At 38.5% G+C, this 25123-nt stretch overlaps 1 protein-coding gene across 1 annotated transcript; it reads left to right on the forward strand.

The window, feature by feature from the left end:
* Positions 1-2808: 2808 nt before the first annotated feature.
* Positions 2809-24124, forward strand: sort1b (sortilin 1b). The gene is made up of 20 exons (XM_084721181.1): positions 2809-3446; positions 7495-7554; positions 7779-7852; positions 8714-8816; positions 8983-9144; positions 10166-10239; positions 11280-11329; positions 12518-12645; positions 13087-13231; positions 15262-15417; positions 16399-16505; positions 16779-16881; positions 16988-17159; positions 17898-18088; positions 18181-18370; positions 19110-19226; positions 20446-20554; positions 20662-20774; positions 20922-21051; positions 22819-24124. Exons 1-20 carry the CDS (start codon positions 3168-3170, stop codon positions 22831-22833), a joined length of 2478 nt encoding a protein of 825 aa, XP_084577307.1. The 5' UTR covers positions 2809-3167; the 3' UTR covers positions 22834-24124.
* The last annotated feature ends 999 nt before the right edge of the window (positions 24125-25123 follow it).

The raw sequence follows: 25123 nt of genomic DNA on the forward strand, positions 1-25123 counted from the left end.
GGATATTTGATTACTTAGATTCATGCCAGCAAAGGGTAAACAGGGTTATCTTTAATGATATCTATTTTTTTTTTTTTTTAACAAACTAACTCTAAACACTTTAATATTCATCTATAGCATGAGGATTTGTAGACCAAGCATGGAGTGAATGCACAGTAATAGCATTTACTTTTCACTAGAGGTCACCATTTCCTCATGCACCATCTGAGCATTAATAAACTAAACCCTTTATGCCAAGCAAGCAATGTGTTTCCCATGACTCCCATCAGTGGTCTGAACTCAATCACATACAGGCTGTCCATGTAAGTCCCTGCTCAGTTTGGGTCAGTGGAAAAACTTGTTCTAGGGTTTAGTGAGCAGGGAAATGTAGGTACATTTGTTTCCATCCCATTATTCGCCTACCTTCTCTCAACACGCTGTGGCGAGCAGCCAAAAAAGTAAAATCTGGGTCCTTGTTGAAAGGCACAGTTCTCATCCTAACAGAGTACATCTCGAAGGAATAAGAGTGGCTTTGTTCTCCACCTTCTAATAGTTGACTGGGCTGCCATGGGGGAGGGGCTGCAACTCCATTGTACAGTCCCTTTGTGGAGGAATGCAGCTCTACAGATCAGATTGTTTGGGTTTCTCAGTGAATATGGGAATCAAGAAACATGCAAGCAAGACTTAATACCCACAAAATATATTCCTAATGTTACAAGGTGCATTTGAGTGTGGCTAAGTTGTGGATTCAAGGTCAAGGTTTCAGGGAAACCTATGAAAGTTGTTCAACAGCTTTTTATTTTTGGTTTTGGTGAGATGACACCTCTTTCTGTTGTAGGAGGCCTGCAATCTTGTCAAACAGGTTGTGCCACTCCAAAGACTAAACATGAGAATTACCAAATACCCGGCCTGATCAGGTTCCTCCTCACGTCTTCTACCAAGTTTCACTTATCCAGTGTCCGGTATGACTTGGCAGTGACCCATCCCACCCAACTAGAGGTTTACAGACGAGACAACCTGGCACACCATTTAAGGGAAACTCAAACCCGCATACTGTTATGTCCGGTTTACAGTTTGTGGTCTGTAGTTTGTATCTGTCCAGTCAGGCCTATGACAGCTGTGGGTACAGGGATTTTTCTCCCCCCTGCAACACATGACCAGTAGTCATGTGTTTGTTATGACCCACGGTCCCATCACATGCACAAATTTAATCAAGAACACAATTTAACTCATTGCAACCAACAAATAGTGTAAAAACATGCATTCCAATTAGTTTAAGGAAGTTAAGGTCATATGATAGAAAGGTTAGTTTTCATCTTTGGCTCTGTACTTCTTGACTATGATGCGCACAATTATAAGTTCAAGATCCCTCAGCTTCCTTAAAATAGTTGAGTCAGAGCTGAGACTGGAGTGCAGAGACATATTTGATATACTTTACTCATTAAACTCTGTTAAAGTCTAGGTAATGAGAGATTTTCTTTTCAAAAATATCTGCCATTACAAAGGGGCCTAGAATCAGTCATTTGTTACAACAAATTCCATTATATTACATGTTTTTTTTTCTGCTGTGTTAAAGCAGGTTTGCACAAGCACAGTATTTTAAATATTATGTGCATCGGATTTCAATTCATTGATGGTGAAACTGTTCTTCTGGTGAGAGAGAGAGAGAGATTACTCACATTCAGTGTGATTTAATCCCTTGTTTGAGCCTTCGAACATCACACCAGATCCAGATGTTTAATCCCTGACGAAGTATAACACAAATTTAATGCATGACACATGTTACACAAGTCATCATTGTATTTAATTTTGTAATGTCAGAGAATTAGACTTAAAATTATGTTATATTATTTTTACATTTCAGTTGGTTGTCATGTTTGGACATGTGGAATATTTCTCAATGACATGTTCACCTGTGAATTGTGGGCTTGCACATAAAATAAAGTATAAACTGTAAATAAATTAATATTAAGAGGCCACTTGGGTTTTTTAGCAATAAAGGCATTGGGGAATTAAAAAAAAAAAAAAATCTGATATCAGTATATCAGCCGCTACCACAAGGGTCTAACAGATGTGCTTATCAAACACTTGTGACAAAGATATGTAATGAAGGGAGGATATTTTACAGTTTAACAATAAACTTTAATGTCCAAAATGACATCAGGGCACTGAAACATTAAATTTTCACTAGTATTTTAATTATTATAAATAACTATAAATAAATTACTGCCTATAAAATCAAAATCCGCATTTTGCTCTGTCAAGAAAAGGGCTTTAATATCGGCACATATTGGACAAATATATAGACAATACTGATATATCTGTGATAAACCAATATCCTATATATCTGTCAGGCTCCGTTAATACAACCATATGCCAAATCAGACATTAGCAAAAATGTACACGTGTTCAAGTTAAACATTTTTTTTTTTTTTATTACTCCTCTAGTTGGTTTAGGCTTTTCCCATTTCACCTGGTGGGTGAATTAAAGGGGCTGAACCATATAAGCTTTCAGGTGCAACTCCACTGTTATTACTGAGTGTGCAATGCAATTCTTGATAAATATCACCCTTATGTTACCTATATTTAACCAAAGTCAATACAAATATAAATACAGCCAGTAGTTGACGAAAAATTTGGGTTTTTTTTTCAGCTTTAAATTAAGTTCTGGCTGACTGGTGTACATACTAGTATTGCTCAACCTATCTGGCTTTGACATCTTATCCCCGCCTTTTCAGAATCGAACCAATCAAAACAGCGGATAGGTGGACCAGAATAGAAGGCCAGCCAATCATATTGGACTCTCTCTGCACAGATCATTATGAGCTGTAGACAATTTGCCTGGTCGGTACAGTGTATCATGCTGGCTAAGGAGTTGCAACGCGAATAATTGGTGTTAAATACGCCGGTTAATTTGGTAAAGTGCGTTTTTTATTAAGCTGCCTTGATCGTTTTTTTTCGGCTGCTGCGCGGAGGAATCGTCGGAGCTTTTCGGGCGCTCCGTGTTTTCAAAGGCCGGTGTAGTCGCTGTCAGGACTACTGTTTTTGTTGATGTCATCCGCGGCGGCAGAGCTGTAGCGACCTTCAATTTGTAGGCAAGACCGGGATAAACAAAGACTCATTTTGGGGTGTTTTTTTTGTTGTTTTTTTTTACCTTGCTGTCTTTGTCAGCGACACTAGCACCGAGGATGGGACTTTTGCTGGCCTGTGCCCTGCTGTTATCCGTCTCCACTTTCACAGTCGCCGGTATAGATTTCCAGCTGGGATCCAAACCCTTCGGACAGTCGGTTTTTGTGAGGCAGTCGCACGTTGAAGAGAAAGCTGCGAAAATCGTCAAGAGGTCTCTGCCCGCATGGCTGCAGGCTGCATCACCAAACCACCGGATAAAACGGAGAAGCGCCGACCAGGGCGACTCTTGCAAAGCTCTGCAAGGATATGAAACCAAGTTAAAGGACAACACCCACCGGGTAAGTTACCAACTGAGAGGTCCTGTTACTCTTTAACACGTCTGACAATTAAATGAGGCGAGAGAAGATGATGCGCAGGTGCTAAACAGGTGCACGAACAGGCCTAATCAGCTAGACAGTGCGCTTAGAAACCGAGCTACTGATGGGTTTGTTTTCCAATCTACTAGAAGCCCTGAAGCACAACGTAACAGCCAGACAGACAGAGGATTTATTTTCCCCTTAATTTGAACAAAAAAAATAATTACAGCATCATGTATCACCATATCCTACACCTTTCCCCAGCCGTAAAGGCACCTTCTTGAAGGGCTGGGCAGTATACCAGCATTATATCGATATCGTGAGACTAGACACTGTCTTAGATTTTCGATAAATTATATTGCATAATGGCATAAATTAAACCCTTTCCTGGTTTTAGAGGCAGCATTTTTAGTAAAGTTATTATTTTACATACCAGACAGTTCTAGCTGTTCTGGTATTTGTCTTTACCCACAGCCATTATATCCACATTGCTGATTATTTATTAAAATCGAGTTATTTGGTCAAAACTATTGACTGATTGTCATTTTATTTCACCCATCAGTAGATCCATTTTCCTTCTTGTAAAACAAAAAACTGATTTTAAAGCATTATATAGAGTTTATGCAGAGTTTAAGTTCTGCTAATTATAAATAACTATAAGAAAACAAAAACACACTAATAGGGCAAAACATTTGCATATATTAAACCTGATTTAAGGAAAAGAATAAAATATTCTTAAGATGCTGCTTGTAAAGCTAACAAATAAAAACAATCTGCATTATGTTAAGTTGTAAAGAAACACTGGGTCGATAATGTCAGAAACATTGGGCCAATGATGCCGATAATGAGCTGGCAAAATTAGTGAACACTGTAATGTAATGGAGGCAGGATATTTTCCAGTTTAGCAATACATTTTATTGTCTAAAATGATATCGGGGTACGGAAAAAGTGAACTTTCACAGGTAAAAGTAACTCAAGAAAAAGCAAAAATAGGGCAAAATATATGAATATATTAAACCTGAATTTAAAAAAAGGTTCAAGTACATAAAAGGTTGCCTATATAGCTAACAAATAAAAACAATCTGTCTTTTCAGATAAATGCTGCTGATACTGATATAGGCTAATACAGCTGTGATTGGCCAGTATCAAGCCAATAATATCGGCCTGGCTCTGTGCTGTATAGCTGAGTATAAGTATAATAACATATTGAATTGAGGTGAATGCTAGCTTTTGTCTTAGCTACTTCTGTGTGCTTATGCATTTTGGTTTGAGCCGATGATATCGGTCAGCTGATACATCGGTTGGGTTCTCCTTACAGGACCTAGGTTCTGGCTTTTCCTACACATTTCTTGAGCTATTAAAAGTACCTTCTTGTCATCTATTGGCTGCCATGATATTTTGTCTTTTATGTTGCTGCAGTGAAACACAGTGTAGTGAAACAGCAACGCCTATTTTCCGCATGCCTTAAGAGCTACGCAGGCTCCACTGAAGCAGCATTACCAGACCGGTTTACCTCTCAAATGCTCCACTAATGGCCCTGACCTATATCTGATTCCTCTCAAGGATGCAGCTGTATTAGTCTGTATTTGAGGATCCCGCCTTTCTCTGCCTCGCTGACGGTGAATCTGCATGAATGTTGACAGGGAAATTGGCCCAGGGGAATCCATCCATGTGACCAGCCGTGTGGTAGTTATTTTGTAATTAAAAGCGGTGTTTGTGTGGTAGTGAGAGCAGTTAGCAAGCAGGGAGTCTGTTACAGAGACTACAGTACTTAGTTTTCACTTAAATCCTGGATAAGAGAGTAGGCTAAATTTGGTATCACCATGTGCAATGGATTTCACAGTTTTAGCACAATCGTAGGGGAGGCAGTGCAGCTTGTAAACTGTCTAGGGCTGCAACTAACTGTTATATTGATTGTCTGTTATTTTCTTCATTAATCAATTAGTTGCTTGGTCTCCAAAATGTCAGAAAATGGTGAAAAATAATGTTCTCAACTGTCTTGTTTTGTCCACAACCCAGACATCTTCAGTTTACTGTCATAGTGGTCTAAATAAACCATAAATCACATTAAGAAGCTGGAAGCATTAAATAAAAAAAATTACTGATTACAGATTAATCAAATTAATTTAAGAATTGACAGCTAATCGATTAATTGTTGCAGCTCTGAGACAATCTTTGCAACCATGCAATGTTCTCGTCTAAACAAACAGCAGGCTGACCTCAGCAGAGCCCTGATTGTGCTGCTTATTTGCCTAGCTCCTCATTGCCATGTGATCAACTTTGCATCGCAGTCTTTGTATACTAGGCCTGGGTAATCTAAAGTCGACAGAATTCCTGGAGGCTCAGCTTCTCGACATTTCCCTTGAGGTTACTGCTCAAGGTCCCACCGGTACTGAAGCTGCTTACAGCATGAGCTGCTGAAACAGTCCTGCCTTAAACAGTTAAAGAATAGTTAAAGAATAAGTGACCAGTGAATGAGTTTCGGTGATCACCGTGTTTATATAAGGCAGTAACATCTCTCGGACAAGGAAAGCAAAAGTATACTAAATTCACCTGATTTGCACAACAGTTTGATTCTTGACCTCAGTTTGAATGTGTTATTCAGCAGTTGTATTCAGACGTCTGTGCTGAGAGCGTTTGGCTCTGAGCCTTGCGCTTCCTGAAATGCTTGTCTGGCCTGATGAGTGGTGCTTCACTTTTTACACTTTGTCGTCTCTGCAAACAAGGGCAAACATGGTGCCAGTCAAAGCAAAAATACACTGTGGAGGCAAAATGCACAAATAGCTTTAGACTGGTAAACTGATGTTGTCAGTTCATCTCTGTTTTTCAGCTAGGCTCAAATGGCTGTTCCTCTCAAAATGTATTTATTATTATTCACCAGAGGTGTGGACTGATGTGTTTAGTCTTAACTCTACAACATAAGAAAGACCTGAAAGGTGACTTGGACTTAAACACCAGTGACTCGTGATGGGGTTTGGCCAATGAACAATGCAACAACAATCTATCGTGATGCCTAAACAGCCATCAACCATTGAGTCCTCTCTCATTGTAACATCATGATTTAAAAAGCCAAATGCAGGTAGATTTTCTGTTTGCCAAAAAAAATCTTATTATTGAAAATGCAATGGAAGCTTTGAGTAAAAAGCCAATAAGAATAATTTATCAAATATTTCAGCATCTTGATGAATAAGGATTGACAACCTGAGAGTGCAAAATGAAGGATGGATTTATTAAGTATTAATGTTGCCCATTGCACCTCATTTACTAAAGGAAAACTAATTACTAACACACTACACTACACTAATTACTGCCTGGTGAAAGCATGTCGTAATATTTAATAATAATACCATTGTCCATTGCAGTGTTTCACTGTGGACATCGTCATCATCGCTCAACCCTGTTTGAAAATGCTTGATACTGTCCCTCACTCCCAAACATTAAAAAGCGTGTTGTCTAAAAACTGTGCCAAGAATCAGCTGATTTCCTGAATCAACTTTTATCATTATCACTATTCATTCTCAGCAAGTCAACACTTAATTACCCCAATTTGTTCAAACTAATCTGACAGCATCCAATCAAGTTGCAGGAAAAAACGATGAAGAACGAGTGTTGCGTTCCAGATAATGTCGAAAGTTGAAATTTCCCACTTCCAACATCAGAGTGTACCAGGTGCACAACACCAAACATAAACAAAAACATGGCTAATCCTGAAAAAATGTGTGCACGTAATTGAATCCTGCATAGTGCAGCCTCCTTGCATAAAACAACAGAGGAGAAAAAACAATGAGTGAGGTAACAAATGCCATTATACATTTTGTTATATGGCACTTTGTAACATTGTCCACATATTTTGACATAAATTTATGTACAAAACAGGTTTTAGGATTTGTCAGTTTTGACTTGACATTTGACTTAAGACTTGCAAAATAATGACTTGGTCCTTCCTCTGTCATTCACAGAGATATTTAGACACACTTATAACTGGTCAATTTAATATGTTTCTAATTGAGTTTTCTCTTTTTTTTCACAGTATACCTTCAATGACCTGAGTGGCTCAGTGTCTCTGGCCTGGGTTGGAGATGGCACCGGGGTGAGTGTTCTGTATTTGCACCTGGCACGTCTCTGATGTTGTTCCTCTGTGACATGAGTAGGACAAACTGGATTGTTCAGTGTACCGTGTAAAAAGTGGCAGGTTAGCATGCCCGCAAAGAACCTTGTAGATTACATAATGAGCTCCCTCACATCAGGGTCTCATGCACATTAATAAATGTGCCATGCTCCAGTTTCCTCAAGCTGAACCCTCTTTCTTGGCAGGTCATCCTGGCTCTGACGACTTTTCAGGTGCCCTTCTTCATGATAAGACTCGGGCAGTCCAAACTCTATCGAAGGTAAGTCTCACCTGTCAAACAAAGTGTGTGGTTTGTTTGATAACTACTTTTTTGGACGATATATTGTCCCAGAAATAATTGCAATATCGTGCGATGTGTCACAGCAAAGTTTTTCTTCTGTTCATTCAGTGTGGGTGCTATGAAAAAAATGCTTAGGCGCTGCGCCCAACTCATATAATGTCAGGGAAAACCCTGCACTCTCAGAAATAAAGGTTCCAAAAATGTTCTTCCTGAAGCCCTAAAGTTCTACTCACAACCATTTGCTCCTGAAGAACCCTTTGTTGAAGAAAGTGTTCTTCAGACTGAAGGTTTCATTCAGAATCAATCAAAACAAACCTCTCTGTTGAAGAGATAGTTCTTTAGGGGTTGTACAAATCCTTGAAGAACTTTTTTGCCAACAGTCTGTCGATGGTTCTCTGTACCATAATAGAAAGAGGGAAGGTTCTTGATTGAAACTCCAGAGATGGTTTGGGGTGGAACCATTATAGTATAGAAAGGTTCTCTGTAGAACCTCTCATAGGGGGTTTTGAAGGAGACCTTTCACAGATGGTTCTAGGTAGAACTCTCAGAAAGAGTTTCAAGTGGAATCTCTATAGAAGGGTAAAAAGGGTTCTCCAGTTGGGTCAAGCTGAAGAACTACAGAGCACCTTTATTTCTAAGAGTGTGTTGTTTACTCTGGTGTCATGTTGGCTAAAATGGGGTGAAATCTTATGTAAAAAAAAAAAAAAAAAAAAAGAAAGAAAAACATGCATGTAAACAAAGCGGGCAATATTGAGGACATGTCCATATATATGATAAGTATAAGTGACAAGCCTATGTTTGATATGCATTTAATTTTTTGCTGCACCATTTGTCTGCCAGTGAGAACTACGGGAAGTCGTTCCAGGATGTGACCAGCCTCATCAACAACACCTTTATCAGATCAGAGTTTGGCATCGCCATCGGCCCTGAGAACTCCGGGAAAGTAAGTCACTTCCTCATATAGTTTTCCAGTTGTAAATTCACCACATTTACCTTATGTTGTCATCTAGAGTTTCTGCAAATGTAGCGCCACAGTAACGTGTGCCTAATTTAACGTGTTATTTTCATGCATGGTGTCATCATTCTGAATTTTTGACTCTGGCTTGCAGGTGATCCTGACAGGAGAAGTGTCTGGGGGGCAAGGGTCGCGGATCTTTGTCTCCGATGACTTTGGAAAGAGTTTCAACCATCAGGACCTGCCATTTATTCCCCTCATGCAGATCACATACAACCCTGACAACTCCAACGTGCTGCTGGTCCTCAGCAACAACGTGAGTAATAAATGTTGAACAGTTTTATTTGGAAAGTACCCAGTTTGGATGGAAGTTAGCCAGCCTGTATGAACTCAAAAGCTCCAGTTTTGTACGTGTGAATCAGGTTAGTAGATATTTTATGAGGGTGAGTGACTTTTTCATGGCCTGTTGTAAAACTCGTAAACAAAGGGCTTCGTCTCACTTCCTCATGGCAAGAAGTCTCGTGCTGGTAAATCATTCCTTAAGTGTTTGCATAGTGAACATTTATTAATATGGGTGTTGTGTTTATGGCCAGCTCTCGTCTGTATAACCTGTGTAAACAGTGGTGCCATTGAAACTGAACTCTGAGTTCCATATTTTTCAACTGGGTCAAGGTTGGCTGTTCAATATGGAGATTGAATGATTTGTTTCTTTTTCTTTTTGTTTTTTTCTTTTAGTTCAGTGTCACACAAAACTCCTATAGCAGCATCACCTGTAGGGTCACCAGATAAATAAAAGTCTATGCAAGATTTATATCTGCAGTACACCTTAAATAAAGTATTTAAAATGTGTATATTGTTTTCTTGATATGGAAAAATAAAAACAAAATGGCCTGTTAACTCAACCTAAATGCATTTAATACTGAAATGCATCCAGATAGCATGAGGTGGTGCAGAAATAGTAAAAATTGTCAGGAATGTTCATTTATGCACAAATTTATTGATAAGGCCTATTGTGAATGGGATCACGATGATTTTCATTTTGTCATGGTATAATTTGAAGCTTGGACGGTAATGGAATTAATCTCTGTATATTTGTTTTTCCATTAAAATACTTATGAAGGGGTAAAACTTTGCTAAGGAAGCTGCATGGCAGTTATTACTATACTCTTACTACTAGCTTGATGTATTTTAAGAACATTTAATGAGCAAAACTTGAACTGTAAATTAAACTTTTGTGAAGTATACCAAATTTTTGACCAGATTTGACTTGCTGACTTTCAGAGAGGAGCCCTACTCTGAGTTCATAATTTAATAAATCTTTAATTTTCTGTCCTTAGAATGAACTATGGCTGTCTGAAGATTTTGGCAGCAACTGGAAAAAGCTCCATGACATGGTGTGCCTGGTGAAATGGTAAGAGATGAGATGATATTAGCACCTTTGTCAGGTGCTCAGTGAATAAACAGCAGTGTTATATAATATCCCCAAGTGTCTGTGTCTCAGGGACATATTTTTATTCAGTGAGATTAGGGAGGAGTGGAAGGACTGTACTCCTATTGGCCTGACATGTAGCAAAGATCTCAGGAAGTGATATGATATCTGTAAGTTGTTAAATCTTTTCTTTAGTTTTAGTTCCTTTAACAAACAAATTATTTCAGGTTTTTGAAGACAGTGGAGTTTTACTTCTTTTTATTTTAATGGTGATCAAAGCAAAGTATGTGTCCTCCTGCAAAGTGAAGCTAATCAGCTGTCCCTTGCCTGTGGTTGTAAGATTTGTTATGAGGTTAATTTGCTACAGACAGAGATGTTCATAGTTTTTGTCTTAAAACTTTTATTGTTGCTGCACCCAGAACAGGCAGTAAAACTGCACTGCAGTCAGTCCCTGTTCAACAAGCTCTGTTGTTGTTGCCAACCTCTCGCAGCACTCTTGTTGTTTTAGAGGCACTTCCTGGTCTGTATCACCTAGTAACCTTGGCAGCTCTAAATGTCTTTTTAGTTTCGATTTCCAGGTCATTGTGTATGAGAAAGCTCCAGGTTCAAAGCGGTCTTTCTGAAACATAACCTTTTATTAATATCCCAAAGACACTGATGTGCACCGGCTCCAGGAAAATGGGTCATTTGCAACTGGGGCAGGAGCTTTCTGAAGTCAAGACACTGCACACCACAGAAAGTACATATTTAAGAAGGGCATGGCTGTATGCTGCTTGTATTTGATAAACCATGTCATGTGATGCTTACTTTCACAACCACGAAAAACCTTTTATGGGAATAGATTGAGAATGTACAAAGATTTCTGTATGAGGCCCGATTTCTCCATTGAGGTGTAAACATACTGAGAACTGTCACATCATTATCAACAAAGCAGTCTACTTTTATTTTTGTTATATATTCTTGAGTCTGTTGGCTCAAATGTGTGTCTCTTAAATTCTTGGTATTTTCCACTCTGATTCCAGGGGAAGAAAAAACACCATCTTCTTTACAGCCAGTCTCAATGGATCCTGCAGTAAGTGATCATGTCTTTAATTGAAACCTGAAATGAAAAATTATCGTGGGTAATTCTTGTGTACAGTTTAAAAGATAAGCGCCTACTTTAGCACTGAACAATTAATTGAAATTGTAATGAAATCACAATATGGCCCACTGCAATTTTCAAGTTGCAAGTATTGCAATATTTGTTTAAGGTGAAATGTGTGTCAAAATGCCATTTTAAATTAAATATTGTGCTGCAGTGATGTCTGGCCAACACATCATATTCTACAGACTTAGGAAAACATAGTTGTTTGGTGAAGATCACAGCAAAAATCACACCATAATCAAATGTTTTTCAAAGAAAATTTGAATAATTATGTATAATTATCATTCCTATTAATATTACAAATCATATTGCAATTCCAGTATCAGTCAAAATAATCCCAATTAGATATTTAAAATGTTTTTATTGTTTTATTTATGATTAACTGAATAAAATTTTGGATTATGAATAAAAAGATTGAAAAGAACTAGAGAAAATAATTTCTTTAAAAATTATGGCAAGGATGCTATATGGTGAAAAGCTGATGCTAAACTGCATTGTTGTTTTTTATAAGTTGAATAATATCAATAATGTATAAAAGATGTGCAGTATTTTAAAATTTTGTTGAAAAGCTGATGCTAAACTGAACTTTTGACTTCAATTTGTATGAAGAAGCAGCTGAAGGAGTATTAATTATGACTGGGAGCTAAACTGAAGTATTATGAAAGGGACTAAAAAGAGGTAAAGAAGCTGAAACTATAAATTAGTAGAGAGAGACTTGAAAATGCATGGAAAAATTGTGTGAATTTGGAACGTTCTGTCCATTATTTTAAATGAGGTACATTTCCCAGGAAATAATTGTGAAAGTACAAAGTATATGAATGAGAAAAGTAAAAGCTGGAATGTCCTAATTGATTGATTTTTGAAGTTCCTGTGTTAAAAATGTCAAATTAAGTGCCAAAAAAGCTGCAGAATGAGCAAAGACACTTCCAGCATTCACATCAAAAATGGCATCAAGATCACTGATGCTCCTGGCCAGATGAAGCAAAGAATTTATATACATATACTTATTTTCATGACTTATACTCATATTTGTCTCATGTACTCCATATATAGTTTAGTTAAATTTTGAGTAATTTTGTTGCGCTCACATTTCTGAGTTGTCCATGTTTTTTTCAGGTGATCGGGGAATGCTGGAACTGAGGAGAACGACAGACTATGGTAAAAGCATCAAGACTGTTGCCAATAAGATCTACTCCTTCGGCCTGGGTGGACGCTTCCTCTTCGCCTCTGTAATGACAGGCAGGGTCAGTATATACCTGGTCCAAATCACTAGCAGATACAGAAACATGATCAGACATCTTTAGACAAAAATTGATTGCTTACACCTTTTGTGTCTGTGAGAAAAAGCTTCAGTCTACTCAGTTTGAAACACAGTATGTTGTTGTGAGGTGATGTGTCACACTGTTGTATTAGGGAAATGTATTTGTCGTATTTGTTTATGTAAATTACAGTGGATATTCTCCCTGTTTCTGTGCGTGGTTTAAAAATCATTGCGTGAGTCTCACCCAAGTGTAAATAAGGAGAAGCACGGCATTTTAAAAGTCTGTCAAAGTGTGTCACATTAGGCCTTGGGGTAAAGTCTCTAATTTTCATGAAGTAATTACTGTCTATTTTCTCATTATCCACCTTTCTTTCTGTCCTTCTCTCTGTTTGCCTGTTTTTCCTTCCCACCTCTTCCTCTGCAGGGCACTCTGAGGATGATCCACGTGTCAGTAGACCAGGGCGAGACATGGAACATGGCCCAGTTGCCACCAGTTGGTCACGAGCAGTTCTACTCCATCCTGGCAGCGAACGATGAGATGGTCTTCATGCATGTCGACGAGCCCGGAGGTCAGTCCTCCCAGAAACCTCGCCTGTTTATTCTTCAGATTGTACAGCAGAAAACAGCTTCATACAAAGCTGAAGAAGGAGCCAAAAACTTATCTTACTTCAAAACTAAAGGAAGTTTAAAAAAAAAATACACTGCTCTCGCAAGAAAGAGAAAAAAAGAGGATTTATACAAAACAAAACTATTATGAATATAGTTCAGAAAATGAAAAGCAACAGGCAGTTAGAACAGTTTACAAAATTAGGGACCCTTTTTGTGTTAACAAAATGATTCTTAAAATTATTATATATGCTACCACATTTGGAAAATGAACAATGAATTGGATAAAATTAGAATCCCTTAATTTACCTACCGTTTCAATAGAACAAAATGCAAAATTGCTGAAATAACAGAGGAAGAGTTAAATAGTCCGATCTCCAGCCTAAAACAGTAAGTCACCTGGCCCCAATAGTTTGTCTTCTGAACAGCCTTCTGGTTTGAGTTAATAAGTAATGCAGTTTTAAAGAGGGGAAAATCTGTGACAGTATGGATTTTTTTTCTTACCACAGTGACAAAGCAACATATTACCACAGAATGGCAGTTTACTGTGACTGTCCTAATAATTACACTTTGTTGGACTTTGTTGAAGCATACTCTGCTTCAACAAAGTCCAATAAAAGTCCAGCATACTGCCATTAGCAACGCGTAGCTCTGTTAAGGAATAGGGCAGTGCGAAATATATGTGCATTGTGCAAGTAAGGGAAGGAAAGCAGCACGTGAGTGACGATGCTGCTCACAGAGGAGAGGAAGCTTAAACTTAACTTTAAGCTGTCAGTCTGGCATTAAGTGTACAGTTCAGGTTACAGTGTGTCAGTGAAGAAACACTGCAACTTCTCGAGACCAAGAAAAGTCTCATCTGTTGTTTCCCAACTGCTGAAACAGTGACGGGGTTAGCCCCGAAGTAAGATAAGCGGGAAAGGCTAAAATTAGGTTAATGCTAACGCTAGCATTGTACCGTCACAACTTGGGCTCTTGTACAATCATATTCCTTTCAGAAGCTTTGCAATCCAGTGCCGTTTCATCTTGGAGACTGGGTAAAATAAATCCATAATAAATAATATATCAAATCTTCTGTACTTATTTATAAATTTTTCTATGTTGAAAACTGTTCTCGTTGTTGTTAGCATGTTGTTTGCCACCCACAGGCAATCCCAAGATGCCTTGGGTTGAGTTTGTCAACCAATCAGAGGTTGTGATCATGACTTGTATGTGATAAACTTTCAGGTGATGGCGGTAATTAGCTCAACCTTGCAGTGGGCATCAAATGACCGTGGTATTGTGGAAATGCAGTTATTGTGACAGCCCTACCTGAGGCGCAGGCAAACACTTCCCACAATTCATGGTGTTGTAATTTTAAACCCTGACATGTTGAAGAGTAAAAAATGTCAACCAAACATGGGAGGAGCAATTACAAATGTACAAGAAAAACAAAGTTTTCATGCAAGTGTATGACGCTGTTTTGACAAAATCAAGTAAATTGATTGTTTGAGTGTTTCACATGGTTGACCAGGGTTAAAACGTTTCAGGACAGAAGCAAATAAATCAGGAAATCAGAATAATAAAGACTTAAAATGAAGTAAAATTTTGAGTACTGTTTTAAAAGATGTCACTGCTCTGTCAGAGAGAACTGTCCCATTCCTATTTATACCATGTGGCGCACTTGCAGTCTTGCCATCTGGTGGAGTTTGAGCGCACGTCAGCTAAAGTCTGTGCAGGTTGAGGGTTTAAGGCTTTAAGGGCCACACTGGGATTGGGCTCATCTCTATAACCCACATGGAGGGAAAAGACAGACTGGGCTGCATATCGGATAGCAGAGCGATAATGATAAGAGAATGCAATGCATAAAAATGTTATTTATTTGTACTTCTGGTCATGTGTGCACCATATAAACTCCAAAAGTGCCTTGTTATCCAGGCAGTTTTTATTATCATCAGCGCATCTGAATTTATTAGTATGTGTGAACCAATTTGTGTGTTTTTTTTTTCCCCCACAGATACAGGATTTGGTACCATTTATGTATCAGATGACCGGGGCACTGTGTATTCCAAGTCACTGGAGCGCCACCTTTACACCACCACGGGGGGAGATACAGACTTCACTAACGTCACCTCCCTGCGAGGAGTTTTCATCACCAGTGTCCTGGCTGAAGGTAGCTCTATTCATGTGTCTGCGTGTAGATAAAGGAATAGCAACACACTGCTGCGCTCAAATTCCCCTCAGAAAACACACATGTATGACTTCTCCATTACATACCAGAGGGAGGGCGCTGGGTAAATATTTAATTAGCTGTTCAGTGTTAGTTGGTGTCTGTCTGAAGCGGCTGGCTGACACTTCACCAGAAATGCCTCACATCAACATCAGGTCTTCTGCTTGCAGTATTTCTCCTATTTTAATCTTCTTTTTTTCATGCTTCCACTCTACATGAACAGTCTTTGGTTACATGATTATTGCCAGTAGAGGTGGGGTATATGACCCTAAAATAATCAATATGCTTCAGGGTATTTCTGTGTTAATGATATTTTTGACGATATGACAAATGAATGATAAATATTTTTGGTTTAGAGCTCACAATAGCTGTGGAGCTCTCCTCGCAGATTTTTGGCTCTTCTCATCCTCAGCCTGCTGCTTCTGTGCGAGATGGTGAAACTAGTTTGTTGTATTACACCCTTTTGTTTTATAGTCATTTTGCACTTCTTGATTTTTTTAATAGAGAATTTAGTTGTGTAAGAAAGTGTGCAAACTTACAAAGTGATCTGTTTGAGAATGAAAAATTTTCACATATACAATAATAAAGTTAGTCAAATATTTAAGAGCAAAGTCATCTGGATTATCAGAGTAGCAAATAATATCTTTAAGATTAAAAGAGTAGACTGAGTTAAAAAGTGAGACTCAAGATCTCTCCACAATTTTGGGGATATTTCACAATCAAAAAATAGATATGAGACTGTTTCTACATTGTGTTTACGAAAGGAACAGGAAACACTGATGTCTGTAAAGTTAGCAATAAAACAGTTAGCAGGGTATATTTTATGTAAGATTTGTTTTGAATTGTGAATAATATGACGTGAGAAGTGTCAGTAAAATGCTTCAGACTGCCTGTAAATTTTGGTTTCCTGCCTTGTTGTTGCAGATAACTCTGTGCAGTCTGTGGTGTCCTTTGATCAGGGAGGGGAGTGGGTTCCCCTGCGGAAACCTGCCGACAGCAAGTGTGATGCTACAGCCAAAGACCCAGACAAGGTACAACAGAGGAAACAGGTGCATTTTGTGGAGAAAAAACAAAGATAGAAAGTTGATCAGTCCTGATGAAAACTGCATACTTTTTTAGGTTAGTAGGGACAGATTGTATTCCACTATAAGATGTATGATGAATTGAATTTCATAGTAAAATTACTTGGGGACTGCTGTGCCAGAAAGGCCAAACATACTACGTGTTTGGTGACAGTGTTTGTTATTTTGTGTTGGTACTGTAAACAGTAACAAACCAGATCCTGCTTGTGTTTGTGTCTATAGTGCAGTCTCCACATCCACGCAGCCTACAGCACTGCTATGAGGCTCAACGTGCCCATGCTGCCTCTCAGTGAACCAAACGCTGTGGGTCTCATCTTAGCTCATGGTAATTCTCACTTCAGAGCATTCATACCAGTGATTGTTTTCAGTTAGAATAAAGGTATTGAATTTGATGATATTGATGTTTTCTGATCATTTCTGTGTCTGATCAGGGAGTGTCGGTGACGCCATCTCAGTGATGAGGCCTGATGTCTATGTGTCTGATGATGGGGGCTACACCTGGATAAAGGCCCTCAATGGGCCCCATCACTACGCTATTCTGGACTCTGGAGGGCTGCTGGTTGCTGTGGAGCACAGCCCCACTCAACCTATTAACAGGATCAAGTGAGTAACAGTTGAACACTGGATTTTAGCCCTAATTTTTCACACACAGTTTTCTGAGATTACTGTCAAAAACCCTCGGGTCAGAGGCAAAACAGCACATGCTCGATGATCGCTACGTGTGAACTGGTAAAAGACATGATGCGGAGCTTGGCGAGAGCTTGCCGCTGCCTCACAGACACCACAAAGATACGAAGCAGGTTTAGTATCTAGTCGTGGGCGTGGACGGCTCAGGGAGTCACGCTACAGCTACAGCCAGTGAGAGCAGACAAGTGCTGAGAGAGGAGAGGAATCGAGAAAGAGAGAGACGGGGAAGGAGAGATGGAAGACCACTTGAGCAGCAGCCAGAAAAGCCCAAGTATAGAAAAGAATTGGCACAAAGTCATTTTAATGCAGTAGTAATAGTTTTAAAGTCCACCGCCAGCAGCACTGACACGTCTGACAGGAAGGTCTGATGCTTCAGAATTAACAATCTAATGTTATTTCTAGTGTGTGTTTTGGTGACAAAATATAGTTTGGAGAGCAAACAGACTTCAGATAAAAGATCTTGTAATGTGTGACCGCCTGTCACTGAGCAGTCATGTAATGTGCAAACCACACCTTCAATTTAAAGTCACTTTTTCTCAGCAGGTATTTTGACTCGTCAGCGGAAAAAGTACAGGTGTTACTTGTAACATCAGTGACCCAGTGAAGTTGCTTGGGCTTGTGCTGATGTTATTACTCTTTTGACTGTCCTGACAGATTTTCTACTGATGAAGGACAGTGCTGGGGCGTGTACAACTTTACTCAAGATCCCATCTACTTCACTGGTCTGGCTTCAGAGCCGGGAGCTCGCTCTATGAATGTCAGCATCTGGGGCTACAGAGACTCCCTCCTCAGCCAGTACTGGATCTCCATCACCATCGACTTCAGGGACCTGCTCACCAGAGACTGTGAGTCACGTGATAATATGTTTAATACAGGAAACTGATTTTATATGAGAGAGATTATATGTAAACAGAGTCCAAAATATTGATGCTTGCAGGTGAAGACAAGGACTATGTGCAGTGGTTGGCCCACTCTGATGACATCAGTGACCCCAACGACGGGTGCATGCTGGGATACAAAGAGAAATTCCTGCGTCTCAGGAAAGACTCGGTTTGCTGGAATGGACGAGATTACCAGGTCAACACCCAGCCGACGCCGTGTCCCTGCACCCTGGATGACTTCCTGTGGTAAGACATTCGCTGTGTGCCCACAGTACATACTGGTCCTAAATAGTATACTACATATATTATATGTATCATATTATTCTGTTTTTACACTTACTATACAAAATCAAATCTACTTAACCACTTCGTGCTAACAGGTTGTGATTCGATTTGTGTGATGTCAGATTTTGGAAAGTCACTGCAGGTGGATTTTTTTTTTAACAAATAGAAAGTAAAAAGTCATTGTGGGTGAATATTATACATTATAACAGCGCACTCAAAAATTGACTGTTTGGACATGCCATTTGACAACAGCTCAGCATTGGTAGATTTGCTGTCATAAATTTGGATTTAATTTTGGTGATTATCTATTTGTCCTGGGTGGTGACAACCAAAATATCCTGCTGATCCAGTAGTACTGCCAACTGGCTGCTTTTATTGAAAATATAACTATTAGTATAAAGACTGAAAAAAGGTATAAAAATGTGATTTAACTTTAAAATCTGACACTGGAGCTCGAACTAAATTAAACTGAAACTAAATTCTGTAATTGAGGCAAATCAGTCTGCATTAGAGAGTCTGCATTAAACAAGCCAAACTGGTATGGAAGAGCAGTGGAAATGTATTCTGGACTGCATTTTTCCTTCAAATAGAAATGAATTGTGGCTTCAAACCAAACACTTTGCCAATTACAGAGCCGAGAATAAATGTCGGTCTGTTTCAAGTTTTTTTAACCATCCCGGGATCTTCCAACTCTTTGCAGTGACTTTGGATACTACCGTAAGGAGAATAGCTCAGAGTGTGTGGAGCAGCCGGACCTAAAAGGCAAAGTGCTGGAGTTCTGCCTGCACGGCAAAGAGGAGCAACTGCAGACTAGTGGGTAAGACTGCAGCTACAATCTCAAACAAGATGTAGTAAGAAGAAGTGAATGTGTTAACCCACTTCTTTACTTTAACTTGTCCAGTCTGCCTGATTGTGTCATGGTTTGAATAGAATCTTACCTCAGCAGAGATAGTTAAAAAAAAATTGCAAGACTAATATTGAATAATTGTCTTTATGTAAGGTATTAAAACAGATGTTATGTGCATAAAACTGTAAAACATGTTTTGCACGAGGCCATCACCACCGTCATGCTTTATGGCGTAGAGCGTGACAGAGGATTATCAGAGACAGAGGAGACGATAGGAATGGAGAAGTAGTTGTCATGCAGAGATCAGTGAGAGGAAGCAGATAAGGGTGAGACCAATGAGGAAGAGTGACTGCTGACCAAGAATGCAACCAGGTTCATCATGTTAGCCTCGCTGCACAAATACTGGCTGAACAGAAAATCAATAATTGTTGCACAGAAGGTTCTGACAATCCACTTAAATCATCATGTGCAGTACGCAGGGTAAACTGACAGATTGATTTATGTGTTGGTAATTGTGAAAATGAATAAATTAACACTTAGTGTAAAACTGTGAACTGTTTTGGACTAATTTGCATTTGAGTGAGTCAGTGATATTAGCACTTGAAAGAGCCAAATTAAGTTTACAGTTTGTTTCTTCTTTCTTCTAACATCTTGAAAGATGTAAAGATTTCATTTGGATATTTGTCATGAAAAGACAACTGGTCCCAAAAATATATTATTCTACCAGGGGGCAATACATTATTGTCTGATAATGGGAAATTTATATTGTTATATAGATAGTATTATACCCAATAAATAATTGCTATAATAATATTGGATTTGATAGATTATGTCAAAGCATTTAATTTGAATTCTTTTGATGACCTTGACAAGAGCAAATAAATGAACATTTTAAGAGTCAGAACTGTTCTTTGTTTTTGTTTTAACAGTCAGTTAGATTTGGTTGAGTCAGAGTTTTGGAATATTATATGATCCATCTTGGCTCTCCACATCTGAGCCTTTCTTTCCCTCCAGTGAGCTACAGGTTATACAAACTTATCTGTGCTGGCTGAAAAAAATCCATATCGTGCAATCCTATATTTTACTGTTTTGCCTGTTAAAGCAAGATGAATCTGAGTCTGTGTATTCACCAATACCATTTACAAACCACAAACTCTCACACACTCTTGATTGTGTCTTTGGTCCACAGCTACAGGAAAATCCCTGGAGATAAATGTGAGGGAGGAAAAATGCCGGAGCGTAAAGAGATCGACCTCAGTAAGAGGTGTGTGAGCGACCTGGTGGGCCCAGAACTCCTGGTCAGTGCCTCTGTATTACTTTTCCTATTCATGCCGTACGTTTACCTGCAGGATACAGAGTCTTCTCCTTTGTTTCCTAATACTTTGGTCTGCTCTTATTTTTACAGATAGACAGTCGCTCCTCCAAGTCCGTACCCATTGTGATCACAATCATCATCATCATGTTGCTGAGCATCGCAGCAGGAGTCGTCTTCATCAAGAAATATGTCTGTGGTGGCAGGTTAGTGTAGCTTTAGACACACACACACACACACACACACACACACACACATAAATATCAACCAAAAAAAGGAGCTCAAGCTCTTTTAGTCCTGTATTTTTCACATGATTTTAGGTGATCTGACAGTATTTTGAATCTGCCCTGCAGGTTCTTGGTTCACAGATACTCGGTGCTGCAGCAACATGTTGAGGACAACGCTGTTGAAGGGATGGACGACCCGCTGGACACCAACCACGCTCAAAATGGAAAGATTGAGTTTCACGATGACTCAGATGAGGTACAGTGGATACTTTTTCCTCCCTCATACACAGGATGAGATAAAAACAGAAGTGTTTTGCAGTGGAAACAGTAACACATGCAGGGTTCGTACAAAGTCCAGAAAGTTTGGAGAATGTTTTATTCTAATGGTTAAGTGAGGTTAGGAATATGCAGGAATTTGAACATGCTCTTTGAACAATGCTTGATTTTCAATGTTTGATCTACTCAATATTTCATGTAAACCAAAAAATTTTTCATATTCTTTGCAAGTTTTGTCTATTTTTCTTCACCTAACAATCAAATAAGTAATTAATAATTTATAAGATACAAAATGTTTTTACTCTTCAGGTTTCCTTCCAAGTTTCCTTATTCAACAAAAGCCTCTGCCAGACCAGACAATGTCAAATGAGGCACAATTACTGTCATTTTTAGACAATCAATTAATTATCGATTTTATTTATTTATTTAACAGGGACGGTGCACAGCCACATAGCTGCACCAGGGTTAGCTATAAGCTCGTTTTCAACTGTAGTCCCTGTGCAGGAAAATATAAATACATTTTTATTTGGTTAAATTCTTAATGGCAATTAATGAATTAATCATTAACATCTCTAAAACAATCCTGTCCTCTGTTGAAACCTTAATCTATAAATTAGAGAGCAATAATAATCATGATTAAAACATACACTCAAAGTTTTGGTTTATGTACCTTGAAAGTGCTTGACATATGACTGAGTTTTACTCTTGGAAAGCTGTGCAAAACCGGTTTGTGTGTGTGTTTTTAAGGCTCGCTGCTAACTTGATGTCATAGACATTTCTAGAACAAACTTGCATAGAAAACAAAAACTAAGGAAGTTGTTTGTCAGTAGCTATTTTAAGACAACTGGCCACTTTGTATGCCTTTATGGAGGTCAAGTTAAGTGAAAGTTTTATACATGACAAAAAAAGAATGGACCAAAAAAAAATCTGCAGCACACCTCAGTGTTTAAGTCCAGTAACTGGAATTGTTGAATCATTGTTAAGAACACCAGAAAATAATTGCTTCTGTTAAATCACCTCAAGAAACTTTCAAATGCTGTCAGCAGTGGACACCGTGCTGCCTTTTTAGCACAGAGTTTTACAAATTTAGGGTTCCTTCCTAGAGTGACAAGGTGGGAATTTGTCTTCAGCTCACAAACACAAGAAACAGCAGCAGTATCTATAGTTATAGTTGAAGGACAAACATGTCAGTGCTCTCTGGTGGACAAACTATGTAATGACCCTTTTTCTAAATTACCTCAAACAGGTCATTGTGGTTTTATTACTGAAATTTCTTGTCGCTTGTCAGCTGACTATGTCAAAATTGCAAGAGGCACAGTATTTGGCAAAATGTGTGTCAAAATACAATTTCAAATTAAACATAGTGCCACAGAGATGACCTTCATATCAGACTGAGGAAAACACCTTTGTTTGGTTCATATCGTTGTAAAAATCACAGCATCATCATTTTCATGTTTTTCAATGAATATGAGAATAATTATGTAAAACTTTAAATTTTGTCTATGTACTGTTTAATACTTATAATTTTCACAAAAATGAAACTGTTTAAATACAATAGTAACTGGTGCAGTTTAAGAGTAAGTCAGGCCTTATAGCTTTTTTAAAAAAAAAATTGTATTCACTTACAACTGGGTTACTTGAGTTATCGAATCAGGCGTGTTTGTGTAAACATAACCATAATGCTTAGTGTTTGCTCACTTGTGTTGGTTCTGGCTTCACTGGTATTTATTTTCTCGTCTTCTCACAGGACCTCCTGGAATAGCAGGAACAACGGGTTTCCAGTTCGTCCGGTGGCCGGCCGCTGTTGCTGTCACTTTTTTGTCTCCAGCTACTTCTTCCTTTCACCTTCTAGTCTGAACTTTGGCCTCAGCTACCAGACAAAGAGTCTGTGTCGATCTGCTGTCATCTGTGAAGTATAATGAATGTACGCAGGCTTCCTGGGAACGTCACAGTCGAAGAGAAACTATGAAGGAGGTTGTGTAGTGTTGTGCTTCAGTTATTGATTCTGTTGATTGAGTTTGAATCTAATTTATTGTAGGGGGGGGTGGAGAACTGATGCAGTAACTTGAACTGCTGGCAGAGCCAGAGAAATGGGGGTTTGAAGAAAAGCTAGTTGTATAAATCCACCACCATTGCATTACGGGTCCTGCCTCTCCTGTCACCTGGGAGCACTCCTGGAAATACTTCTCACTTCTGATGAAGATCTGAGTCCTTTTCTCATGCACTTGTACATAAACCAGTTTTTCTTTTCCATTTCTCGATGTGGTATCAGTTTGGTTGGTGTTAAAACAGTTTCTGTTGGTAGCTAATGAGTAACTCTCCCAAACCACTTGAATCTTAATCCCTACTTTTAATGATTAAGTATTTGTTGGTCAAAAATGGATGTCAGAGAGTCTGTAAATTTTAGCTTTTTTAGCCTTCGTTCTCTCTGGGCACTGATTTTTGAAATCCCCTGTCTGTATTTGGAATACAAGCCTGCATACTTTTGGTACTCCATGGTACTGAGATCCATGGTCGAAGTAATAAGACGTAAGTGGAAATAACCACTTGCATCATAGCAATAACATTTTCAGATCCAGTATCTTGTCCGTGCACATTCGATAATCCTATTGGCATTGCGTGAAACCCATTACGCATCAGTGTGTAGGACAGTAAAGTGTGTCTGTTTCAGGACAGGATTTGTTCAGAAATTAATGTCTGCAGTTGTAACTGCCCAAAGCACAAGGTCCTTTGTATGCTTAGAGTTTGTAGTTTAACATTTTTCCTAAATGTGACCTAATGATTATAATGATAAGACTGTAATAATCACTGTAGTCACATAGTCGTGTCTATAATCATTTGAGCAGTTTTTCTACTAACGAACTGAGAAATTGTGGTTCAAAGACATTCAGAAATAATTATAGTTTGATAGTAAATATCTACAGATATTTTTACATCTGATTCAGATGAGTACATCCGTATAATTTGATGACAGAAGCACAGGAGTAATGCGGAAAAAAAAATAATTAAATAATGTAAATGTTGTATAGCATAATTAACACTGTAGCCTGTTCAGAGAGTTACCAGACATGGTTGTATAAGCTACAACACTGTATGAGACATTTTGTGTTTTTTTTTTTTTTTTTGCATTTGAGGTGAAGGAAATTCTCTAAAATAACAGTTATTGAAGGTTTCTCATCGGTGTCTTCTACAGTAAACTGCTGTTTTTCTTTGTAATCATCCTCATACTACTGTCATGTTGAAACTTACAGAAGCTTATTACATTCTCTTTATTCATTACAAAAAATCAGCTGTTTTTCTGAATTAATGAGAGAATTTGACATGTAAAAAATGTCTGTTTTTCTGAATCAATGGGATAAGTTTTCATCTTTTTTCATTTCATTTACATACAAATTATCTCATTAATTCACAAACACAGACTAATATTTTGTTGTAAATGTTAGATTATGTCATTAATTCAGAAAAAGTTTTTCATTTTCATTTTTTTTGTTGTAGATGTTCTCAGCAGAGCCATTTTTGTCTCAAGTGAATGCAATACGCTTCCGTTGTAACTACACTGGATTTGTCGATGCCTCTCAACAGATCTGTCTCGTCTATCACGTCACGTCTTACAGGTTTTCTTTTACTTTTAAACGTTGCACAATTATTTCTCTGTCTTGTGTTGGATGCGTTGCTTTCATGCAGGTTTTATTTATTTCTGACTAGCAGGTTTGGAGTGCAGTAAATTGGATGTGGTTATACAAGTGCCTGGTGTGAGGATGATGATGTGAGGCCCTCCCAATGTGTGGCCAGCGTCTATTTACTGAGAATTATTTATATCATGTGCAACCAGTTTCATCCAGTATGTCACTGACACCCCTATGTTGCACTTGTTGCCTGAGATGAATCCATGAGCAGCGAAGGAATATGAGCTCCTTTTGAAATGCATGTTAACACTCAATAATATTAAAATCAATTAAGTTTTGTGGAAAAAAAAAAACAATAACCAGGTTATTCTCTTTTTCATGTGTTGGTAAGAGACTAAATACTGGCTGTGACACTTTGACAAGAGA

The sequence above is a fragment of the Lutjanus erythropterus genome, chromosome 6 (assembly GCF_056507025.1).
Source record: "Lutjanus erythropterus isolate fLutEry1 chromosome 6, fLutEry1.hap2, whole genome shotgun sequence".
Lineage (NCBI taxonomy): Eukaryota > Metazoa > Chordata > Actinopteri > Lutjaniformes > Lutjanidae > Lutjanus > Lutjanus erythropterus.